At 38.5% G+C, this 12,085-nt stretch overlaps 1 protein-coding gene across 1 annotated transcript; it reads left to right on the top strand.

Moving 5' to 3' along the window:
- The first annotated feature begins 587 nt into the window (after window positions 1–587).
- LOC129307374 (uncharacterized) lies at window positions 588–11,870 on the top strand. Its single transcript, XM_054948312.1, is given in 5 exon segments — window positions 588–3,077; window positions 3,080–4,185; window positions 4,500–4,747; window positions 5,409–6,005; window positions 9,249–11,870. Coding segments are annotated over 5 exon segments (6,645 nt in total). The 5' UTR covers window positions 588–826; the 3' UTR covers window positions 11,692–11,870.
- Window positions 11,871–12,085: the final 215 nt, after the last annotated feature.

Here is a 12,085-nt window from a genome sequence, read left to right as displayed (position 1 = left end):
GAATCAGTTGCTAATATTTTTTTATTATTCCTTTATTTTTTACTAAATTTAATTTATTTAACACATTAATTAGGGACAGCTCCGACAATATATTGAATGCTTTAATGTATTAATTAAATGGCTCTTTGAATCATCTCTCCAGAATCTTCAATAATTCAACACCCACAGCTTAACAACCTAAGCTTTTTTGTAATAAAGAAGAGAGCATGTTTGGTTTTTACTTTTTACATTATAAAAAGCTAGTTCACCAAAAATAAATAAACATAAACGTCATGTTGTGGAAGGAAGAAATTTTTGTTTTTGGAGATTTACTTTATTTAAAAAAATACGTCAACCAAAATTTATCATTAAAAAGAAAAAAGGCTTCTTAAAAAGATTTAAACAAGCCCATAGTCATCAAAATCCCGCACCGGAGAGATATTCACTGGGCAAACCGAAGCGAAAAAATCATGCAGTCGCGGGCTGATCTTTGAAGCCGAGCAAAGGGCCAGATCTGGTTGGGCCACTTTCTGCCCTAAAGTGTCTCTCAAACGCCACCATTGGCTAAACTTAAAAGCCGACATTTCATTTTTCATGTCTCCCTGGTTTCCGTTCTCGCCTCCCTCGCTCTATCGAGGAGGAGGCCTCGGTTTTGTCCTCCTGACCTGGGTTCCCATCCCACTCTCCCAGGTCCAGCCATATCTAACTTCCGCTTCTGTAGTTCTCTTTTCCCCTCAACCACCATTTCAGGCAATCTTACTTTCATTTCTGCAGAACTCTCTTGCTTAGTGGAGCTTCTGGTTTTTCTGTCTAATCAATTTGCTCTCCTTCGGTCATTTACTCAAGCATGTCAGCGAAGTGGCGGGCTCTACAGCACCGCCATCGCTACACCTACAGCGCCGTAGTTTTTCCTCATTCATATGTCAAGTCCTTGAATAAGTTGCTGTCCCATGATTCTTGTTCAAACTTTCGCGCCAAGTTGCAAGAATTAATCTTTCTGAATTCCACTTTTGCTCAAGTCAATCACGTCAAAGAAGTAGCTTCGGCTTTCGGGGATTTGTTACTTCGTGGAGACGAAGCGGCAGTCTATGACGCTGCTCGGTTGTACTTGCAACTTTTATTTTTCGAAAATTCTGTGCCATTGCATAGAACTCTGATCTCTGTTTTGGCAAAGAGTCGGACCTTTCATTCTCAGCTTGGTGAGTGCTTTCGGAAGCTCTGCGATGAGCTCAGCGGTGGGCAGGGAAAGGGGAAACGTTTCTGCGTGTCCCGGGCGGCCTTGTCCGTTTTGGGTATGCCTAAGTTGGGGTACCTGGTTGAAGTTGTGGAGGATTGTGCAATATTAGTAGCTTGGGATATAATTTTTAGTTTGAACAGTGTGATTTCTGAGACAAGTGAATGGGCTCGCCCGTCGCCAATTGTCATGGAACAATGCCAAGAGGCTCTGTCTTGCATGTATTACTTGCTCCAACGTTTCCCATCAAAGTTCAAGGAATTGAATATCTATGAGAACGGTTTGATTCAACAAGAGTCGAATGTTATGGAGGGAATTGTCGATGTCATTTTGAGGATATTGAAGTCTCTCGCGTTTTCAAGAGATTGCTTCGTGGCTGCGGGGGTGGCCCTGTGTGCGGCTCTGCAAGTTTGTATCAGTTCTCAAGAGCTTGGCTTGGTTGTAATTCGAGGTATATTTAACATAAGTACATCTAATTCAGATGATAACGGCAATAGTGAGTTTAAAAATGCCATTGCAAAAATTCCATTTAAAGGAGATGTCTATTCAGAAATATGTAATCTTTCTGTGCTAAGTAGACTCTGTTTGATCCGAGGGATCCTCACAGCAGTGTCAAGGGACTTGCTTAATACTCATCACAATGTGACAACCGATGCTTTGAATGGTCATGGGGCTCATAAAGATGCTGGACGCCCAATTAGGACTATATTATACGACGGAATTTTACCTGAACTATGTAACTACTGTGAGAACCCTATTGACAGCCATTTCAATTTTCATGCCTTAACTGTGATGCAAATCTGTTTACAACAGATAAAAACATCAATTTTATCTAATCTGACAAACCCTTCAGGAAACTACGACCCTATTCCTGAGAAAATGGGGATGCGAATACTTAGAATTATTTGGAATAATTTGGAAGATCCTTTGAGTCAAACAGTGAAACAAGTTCATCTCATTTTTGATCTTTTCTTGGATATTCAATCATCACTCTGTTGGTCAGATGGTGGTGAGAAAATGAGGACATTTTTGCAGAAGATTGGTTCAGATCTTCTTTACCTGGGGTCTCGATGTAAGGGAAGATATGTTCCTTTAGCATTGCTAACTAAGAGATTGGGAGCCAAGACATTGCTAAATATGCGCCCAAACCTGCTATATGAAACAATACAGGCATATGTTGATGATGATGTCTGTTGTGCTGCCACATCGTTTCTCAAGTGTTTACTTGAATGCTTGCGTGATGAGTGTTGGGGCTCTGATGGCATTGAGAGTGGGTATTCTGTTTATAGAGGACATTGCCTTCCCCCTGTACTGTACGGGCTAGCTTCTGGATTCTCAAAGCTCCGCTCTAATTTGAATACTTATGCTTTACCGGTTTTACTGGAGTTGGATGTTGATAGTATATTTCCGATGCTTTCTTTCATCTCAGTTGGGCCTAATGATGATGAAAGTAGGGTTCTGTATCCTGAACTTGCTTGTGCAACCATAGATCTGAATCTGGAACAGAAAATTGCAGTTCTAGTTTCATTGCTCAAGGTATCTCGATCACTTGCTATGATTGAAGGGGACATTGGTGGGTGTGAAAATCCTGTTGCTGACAAACAAGAGGGCCAGGGAACAGAAAGTTATGCTCTTGTTTGCATTAAAGGAATAAAGGTTGAAATCCTTGTTCAGTGGCTAGTGAAGGCACTGACCCACGTGGATGAGTCACTTCGTGTAGATGCTGCTGAGTCTCTTTTCTTAAACCCCAAAACTTCTAGTCTACCTTCCCATTTAGAGCTGACTTTAATGAGGGAAGCCGTGCCTTTGAATATGAGGTGCTGCTCCACAGCTTTCCAGATGAAATGGAGCAGCTTGTTTCGTAAGTTTTCTCTAGGGTTCAAACTGCCTTGGAAAGGCAATTCAAACAAGGAAGTTGGCATCCTCTCAAGTGTTATAAAAATTATGAAGTCTGTCCCTCTAATGGGAATAAGGAAATGGTGCTTAAAAGGGCTGATGATCTTTTTCACTTTATGAAGTGGTTCAGTGGCTTCTTATTCTTCTCATGCTATCCTTCTGCCCCGTATAAGAGAAAAATAATGGCCATGGAGCTCATATTGATAATGATAAATGTTTGGTCTATCATGCCATCGTCGATAGAGGAATTTGATTATTCTTCATCAGGAAATAATCTCTATCCATATGATGAAGGAATCACTTCACCCAATTCAACTCTACTTTTAGTTGGTTCTATCATTGATAGTTGGGACCGGTTGAGAGAGAGTTCTTTTCGCATATTGCTCCATTTTTCCACCCCACTACCTGGAATTTCAAGTGATGGCATGCTGATGAAAGTAATTGCTTGGGCTAAGAAATTAACTTGTAGTCCACGTGTAAGGGAGAGTGATGCTGGAGCTCTAACTTTGCGGTTAATCTTTCGGAAGTATGTGTTGGAGCTAGGCTGTTTGATTGAAGCCTCATCTAATGCTGTTCGTTTCACCCCAAAGCCTGAATTGGCTAACGACACTAATCAGTCTGGGTTCAACAATCCTGTGGTACTGTATATGAAGTCAATGATTGATTGGTTGAGTGTTGCTGTGAGAGATGGAGAAAGAGATCTTCCTACAGCATGCCAAAACAGCTTTGTTCATGGTATATTACTTGCTTTGCGATATACTTTTGAGGAATTGGACTGGAATGCTGATGTCATATTAACTAGCATCCCAGAGATGAGACATTTGTTGGAAAGGCTTTTGGAGCTTGTCATGCGGATAACTTCGTTGGCATTATGGGTGGTTTCTGCAGATGCTTGGTATCTGCCTGAAGATACGGATGAGATGATTGATGATGATAATCTTTTAATGGAAATACCAAATCAGGAGCATGAACAGATGCCTTCATCAGAACATGAAAGCAATGATTCAAAGCTTTCTAAGGATGTTAGATCATCAGATCAGATTGTCATGGTTGGTTGCTGGCTTGCTATGAAAGAGGTACATCACTTGAACATCGTGTCTATAATTGCTAATTTTGTTGATTTATGATGCCCAGATATTATTTCTTCTAAAAGTTACTGAAGAAAATAATAAGTCATGGTTCCAAAGTAGCATCAATTGTTGATTATTTCATTGATGGTGATAATATTTTTTTTACTCAATAAATGACGAGATGGGGTTGCTTTTACAAATTATTGCTTGATGCTTTTCTCATCAAAGGATCAACTAATAGTCACCCATCATGTGATAGCCCAGCCTTTATTTTTTTTATTTTTTGTTCAACCATCATTTTTTTAATGTTCGTTTTTTAGGTGAGCCTTCTTTTGGGGACTATAATAAGAAAGGTACCATTGCATTCTGATTTATCTGAGTTGGTGGGTTCATCTGTTGACACTGCTGGTTTTGCCTCTGATGCTGTGCTCGATCTGAAACAACTTGAAACAATTGGGAACCACTTTTTGGAAGTGCTATTGAAAATGAAGCACAACGGTGCAATTGATAAGACAAGGGCAGGATTTACAGCTCTTTGCAATCGCTTACTTTGCTCAAATGACCCAAGGTAAAAATATAGCTGCTCTTATTTTGTTTCTACTAAAAGCTGAATAAGATCTGTATCTTAATAAAAAGTTCATTTTTTTTCCTATTTGATAAACTATCGATCTTTTGTGTTTATGATTAATGTATAACATGATTGTTTTATCATGCCTAATGATTCTATTTTATGTTATTACCATATGTCAAAAGAATATGAAATTGAAAACTATCTTCATTCGAGCACTAATAAAAGAAATGATATGTAAGAATCCCAAAATTATTTTCAGCCTAGCGTGAATTAAATCTGACCTATCAAATGATAAAACCTTCTTTCTCTTTTTTGTCTAGTTTGTCAAATAATTTATGCCTCTAGTAAGCGTTTTTTGGTGCCTCAATCATGAATCTATGTGCAGCTGGGTTTTTACTGCTTTGTATTTTCTTTACTTACACCATGGTGTACACCATTGCATAGTGGACTAGTGTATGTAGTGCGGGTTTCAGCACTTGGATGCGTTCAAATAATGAACTCTGGGGTTGTGCGTGTGCTATTTCTGTGCATAATAAAATAAGATATGTGTTTGACTCAAGTGAGAAAGGTTATTTGTATCGTATCATTTTGACTGTGCACGATATTAATTATCACAAGAAGTATCTTGGGCCTCTGGTAAATATGTCTTCCTTTCCAGACTTTGTAGGTTAACAGAATGCTGGATGGAACAACTTATGCATAGAACTGTGGCCAAAGGACAAACAGTGGATGATTTGTTGAGAAGAAGTGCAGGAATACCTGCGGCATTTATAGCTCTGTTTCTCTCTGAGCCAGAAGGCACACCAAAGAAGCTCCTTCCACAAGCATTACGGTGGCTTATAGATGTAGCTAGTGGGTCTATGCTTAAAAACATTGAAAGGGAGAGCAACAATGATGACACATGCAAGTTTGTGTCAAAAGGTTGTGGCCAAGGAAATGTGTCTTCACAGGAAGCTGAAAGAAATGTGAATCAGAGATCATCAAAGATCAGAGATGAGGGTGTCATTCCTACAGTGCATGCATTTAATGTTCTTAGAGCTGCATTCAATGACACTAACCTGGCCACTGATACATCTGGTTTTTCTGCTGAGGCTTTAATCATCTCTATTCGCTCTTTCTCTTCCCCTTATTGGGAGATTAGAAATAGTGCTTGTCTGGCATATACTGCATTGGTTCGACGGATGATTGGATTTCTTAATGTTCATAAGCGAGAATCAGCACGGCGCGCAATAACTGGGCTCGAGTTTTTTCATAGGTATGATTTTGACTATTGGTTGTATTGTCTTGTGTTCACCTATTTTGTTCGGTGCATTTTATCTGAACATTTTTTAATAGTTTCACAAGTGAGATGATTGGTGTGCCGTTCAAGAAACGTTGTTGTTGATAGTGACACACCCTTGAATAATGTTTGTACAACCCTGATGTTTATCTACTTACTGGACAAAAAAAAAAATGCTGCCTTTGTCCTAGTTTATAATCTATTTTTTTTGGGGAAATTTAATATTCCAAAATGTAAGACACTTTGACAAAATTAATGTTACAATTTCCATTATATTCTCTCGTTAATATTCTTTCACAAATGGTGTTTTAAATGAAGGCCATTTTTGGATGCTTATATTTTTGTTTTGGAAAACTAAGGCTGTAAAGTGTATTTAATGAGTTTTATTGGTATGTGTGATTTTGTCTAAAAGTGTCTTTTAAATTGGTACAAAGGAAGTCCTCACTTGTTAGTGCTAATGCATGAAAAAGCAACTTTATTGTTGACTTCTACAGAAATGAAAACATGAACGAAACAACAAAGCCCCCCAATGCCTCTGCATATCCAACTGAGACGCCCCTTTGAAATAACCATAACAAACTAAAGGGATGCCAAACACACAATCTTGTCCTACTATAATTGCAGAGACCACAAATCACCATTAGAACTGCAAGCATTTGTCTCCAATAAATTTCTTAGGCTTTTTATGAATTGAGCACAGGTTGAGATTAGAGACAAGTATTTCTGAGAATCAATTTGGTTTTATGCCAGGTAGATCAACTACAGAGGCGATTTATCTACTAAGGGGATTAATGGAAAAGTATCGTTGTAAAGATAAAGATCTACACATGGTTTTTATTGATTTGGAAAAAGCTTATGACCGTATACCAAGAGAAGTGCTTTGGAAAGCGTTGGAAAAAAAGGGAGTACGGATTGCTTATATTAAAGCCATACAAGATATGTATGAGGGGGTAAAAACTAGTATAAGAACGCCTAGTGGTCAAACAAAGGATTTTCCTATAAAGATTGGACTACATCAGGGATCATCTCTGAGTCCTTATTTGTTTAACTTGATTTTAAATGTTTTGACGGAACATATTCAAGAGGAAATCCCGAAATGTATGCTCTTCGCGGATGATATAGTTCTTATAGCAGAGACAAGAGAAGAGGTTAATTGCAAACTTGAGTTATGGAGGAGGACATTGGAGTCGAAAGGTTTTCGTCTGAGTAGAAGTAAGACGGAATATTTATATTGTAAATTTGGTAAAGGACTATTCGAAAATAATTTGGAAGTGAAATTGGGAGATCAAATTATACCTCAAGTGGAAAAGTTTAGATATTTGGGAGCCATTATTCAAAATGATGGCGAAATCAGTGGAGATATTTCACATAGAATTCAAGTTGGGTGGTTTAATTGGAGAAAAGCTAAAGGAGTTATTTGTGACCGTAAGGTGCCTAATAAACTTAAAGGAAAGTTTTATCGTACTGCTATCAGACCGGCAATGTTATATAGTAGTGAATGCTGGGCTCTAACGGGACAGCAAGAGCATAAAGTTGGAGTAGCAGAGATGAGAATGTTACGATGGATGTGCGGACATACACGTAAAGATAAAATTCGAAATGAGCACATACGCGAAAAAGTGAGGGTGGCACCTATTGAGGAAAAAATGGTAGAAAATCGGTTGAGATGGTTTGGGCATGTACAAAGAAGACCAAGGGAGGCACCAGTGAGAAGAGTGGAACATATAACTTTGAGTCCGATTAAGAGAGGTAGAGGAAGGCCTAAGAGAACACTCTTGGAAGTTGTTGAACGTGATCTCTTAATTAATAATATTTCTAAAAGCTTAATAAATGATAGAGCACAATGGCGTCTTGCAATCCATGTAGCCGACCCCACCTAGTGGGATAAAGGCTTGTTGTTGTTGTTGTTTATGAATGGAAAACCTTTGAGGAACATTTTAACGAATATTGGTTAAGCTTGTCTATTCAGTATTTGGTAACTGCAAGGTACATTGATTCTTTTTCTTTGGTTTTTTTTCATTTTGAGGGAAACTTTTTGTCATCTTGGAATAACATGACAAAATTAAGACATGATACCGTAATGACTTGTTTGAGAGACGTAAAGTTGTTGGTTCATTTACACAACAACCAATTGAACAAGAATTTGGAAAACCATTTGATGATTGAGTTTTTTTCCTCGTGTATTTTTCATGTTATGTTAGGGGAGTATCAAGTAATGATTACTACTAGTAGATATCAGTTCCTAATAGGAAGGGTACCAGTACATTCTTGGTACGCAAGATTTTTCTTGTGATTGTAACCCCTGACATCTAGAAAAGAATTTGAAAAATAGATAAAATTAAGACTATCTTCAAACTCTCTTAAATGTTGGGTAAAGTGCATTCTAGATTTAATTTGATCAACTGATCGATGTGAATCCTGAAGATAGTAGTGGATTGAGGTTTTAGGGTCACAATTGAACTAATTATGACGTTGTTCCTTATTTTGTTTTCCCATCTAGTGGGATAAGACTTGTTGTTGTTGTTGTTTTTTATTTTGTTTCCTTCTTTTTCTGTTCTTTGCTTTTGTTAGGAAGATATTGAAAATTAAAGAATCTATTGGAGTTTATGGAGATCCTATGTTTCTGCTATTTCTAGTTTGATGTTGATTTATTTTATTTCTTTTTGAATTGTATTGACTTATTTTAACATAATTGACGACATCTTGATACTCCTAGAGATTCGTTACTATATAACTAGTGGAGACTAGCCAGCACTGTGATAATTGAGAATTGAGAAATTAAAATTATACCATCTTGCATGAAGGTATCAGCAACAATTACCAGGTTCTGTGCTGTAATCTATGTATTGGCTGTTTATCAGTTATCCGTGATCAGATCTGTGAGGGAAAGGTTCACCTGGCATCATTTTGTCCATCTTAATATTGCAGGGAGAAGTCAAATACCTTTATGGGTATTATGCCCAAGAGGGCATCATCAGGACATGGATGAATAAGTTTGCCTTTTATTTCTTTACAGTCTATCTGCCTCTATTGTATTGAGAACTGATCTCTGCAGATCGGAATTGTAATCCAGTTCTGGAGATTCTTCATGAGATCCTGGCCACTAGATTTTTAGGACATCTTGTTTAAAGTTTGTGTAATTACCTTAAGCACCTGCCATACAATTATTTGAAGTTCACATCAAATAGTTGATTTATTAACATTTGGGGGTTCTCCTAGGTATCCACCGCTGCATTCATTTCTGTTCAGTGAACTTCAAGTTGCAACTGAGTTGCTTCAGCCCGCATCTTCAACAAGTTTAGAATTCAACCTGGGAAATAATTTACATCCGAGCTTGTGCCCTATTCTGATTCTTTTGTCTAGGCTCAAGCCTTCATCAGTCACTGGTGAGACCGGAGATGAGCTGGACCCTTTTCTTTTAATGCCATTTATTAGAAAGTGCTCTATCCAAAGTAATCTGCGAGTTCGAGTTCTTGCATCCAGAGCATTAGTCAGTCTGGTATCAAATGAGAAATTATCTTCTGTTCTTCTGGAAATTGCTTCTGGATTGCCCTGCGTGGAAAGCCTAGTCATCTCAGCTCCTTCTTCCAACTTGACATGCTCAATTCAAGGCTCTGGTAGTATGTTCAACTTAATTCATGGGATTCTATTGCAGTTGAGTTCTCTGTTGGATACTAATTGTAGAAGTCTTGCTGATAACTCAAAGAAAGATCATATCATTGGTGAATTGATTCAAACTCTTATACTTCGGTCATGGATTGGAAGGCCAACTCATTGCCCTTGCCCTATCCTGAATGCTGCATTCTTAAGGGTTCTGGATCAAATGCTTAATATTGCAAGAGCATGCAAAAGTGGCCAGCATTTCTACCCTGTTCGGGACTTGCTTTTAGAATTATCTGCGGCATGTGTGGATTCAGAATCTTCTTATGGCTTGTCATATTATGACCCAACCATTGCTGATCTTCGTGAACAAGCTGTTCTGTCTTATTTTGGTTGTTTGTTTCAAGCATCTAAAGATGAGGAAGAGGTCATCTATGTGCCGCTGCTGAGACATCATTTTTCCAATCCAAACTTGTCTCCAACACATGAAATAGATAATGCCTTTGATGGAATTTTGGACAGGTTGATTCACTGCTTGTTAGACTCAGTATATGAAGTTCGACTTGCAACATTAAAGTGGCTATTGAAGTTTCTGAAAGCAGCTAAATCTGATGGTCAGGTCAATGATCTGTCCAGTAATGACATCAGGATTATCCAGACCTGGGCAAAAACTAACCTTCTTGCCACATTAATGAAGATTTTGGCAGCAGAAAAGAACCATAGATGTAAATATTACATTTTGAGGATCATGCTTGTTTGGAATTTGATGCAGTTTGAAAAGCACGGCCATGGCAAATGCACTGGAACAAATTATGTTGGTGAGATGGACTTTGACTCGGTGTTTCAATTTTGGAATGAATTAGTTTCCTTGTATCAGCAAACAAGGCATGCAAAGATTCGAGAAACTGTGGTTTGTTGTTTGGGTGTATGTATTAAGCAAGCTGCAATTTTGCTCACAACCTCTATTCTGTCTGATGAAGAAAGAGGCAAGTTTGCTGAATGCAGCGAGATTATCCAAGAGGAAAATTTCAGTCCGCTACAAGACTGCATTGTTTTCTTCAGTAGCTTGATTAAACAGCATAGTTCCTCATCTGAGCCAGCAAGCATGCGAAAGGCAGCAGCAGAATCCTTGATAGCTTCTGGTTTGCTACAACAGGCCGGGCACATTGGTTTCCTTGTGTCCAATCAACACAGTTCCTTGTACACTTCATCTTTTGAAAAAAAGGAAGCTGTGACTTTGTATGCTCATCAAATACTTGATGTGTGGTTCACTTGCATCAAGCTTCTGGAGGATGAAGATGATTCAATTAGACTTCATTTTTCATTGGATGTTCAAAAGTGTTTTACTTCAGAGAGATCCAAGAGCAGTCCTCCTGAATTGGTTCCCGCCCAGGTAGATAGAGTAATAAGATTCTGTTTTGATCATCTCTCTTCTGTTTTTGGTCAATGGATCGAGTACGTAAATTATCTTGCTCAATGGGTATTGCATGCTGCAAGCTATGTAGCATCCCAGGGAGATCTTGTGCGGCGGGTTTTTGACAAGGAAATTGACAATCATTATGAAGAGAAGCTGTTGATTTGCCAAATTTGTTGCTCCCAGTTGGAAAGGCTACCTAGTTCAAAGTCTTGGGCTGTTCATCTGGGGGACAAAGATGAGTTGAGGAATTATTTTCATGGATGGAGAATGAGGTTTTTCCACCAGTTGGTGTCCTTTGCTGAAGACCATGTTGGGAAACAGGATGGGATTGATTGGATAGGAGGCGTAGGTAACCATAAAGATGCATTTCTGCCCTTGTATGCAAATTTGCTTGGTTTTTATGCCCTCTCAAACTGCTTGTTCCATGTGTCTAGTGACAACGAGGCTGTCCGATTCTTCTCCGATGTCGTAGAGCTAGGTAGAACCATCAAACCGTTTCTTAGAAACCCTTCAATTGCTAACTTATATACGTTAGTGCTAAAATCATATGAAAAAGTAACTGGTGATGTTGCTAACTCCTTCATCGTCGAGTCTGCTGTTGACTCTATCTGGGAGAGCTTCAATCCTTATTTTCTTCTTGAGTAGGATTTGTATGCTAGTTAATTTTCTCAAGTGCAAGCCATTTTATGTGGGGCTTGGAGGAATTTTGACATAGCTTCAGTATATATGTGTGTTCAGTGATTGTATACAGAACATTTGTGACTATACCAGCTTTGTAATGGATTCATCCAATGTTACAGGCTCGATTGAGGCCATTGACCTTACTGTGTTTCGTGTGTTGCTGTTGTTCCACCTGTCTCTGATCAACTCGCTGTCCAGTCTCACAGTTTGTGTCGTGGTTCATCGAATCACGCATTAGTTGATTCAAATTGCCCCTAATCGCTATTTTTGTTTCTAAATTCTAATAGATTTCAGTAATTGCTCAATCTCTCTTTGTATCGTTTGTTAGTAGTGCTTAAACATGCGAAAGTTATTTTAA

Source organism: Prosopis cineraria, unplaced genomic scaffold (genome assembly GCF_029017545.1).
Source record: "Prosopis cineraria cultivar Desert tree isolate PC_DT_omini unplaced genomic scaffold, ASM2901754v1 PC3, whole genome shotgun sequence".
Classification (NCBI taxonomy): domain Eukaryota; kingdom Viridiplantae; phylum Streptophyta; class Magnoliopsida; order Fabales; family Fabaceae; genus Prosopis; species Prosopis cineraria.
Note: the sequence above shows the minus strand (reverse complement) of the source record. Positions and strands in the feature narration are given on the sequence as shown.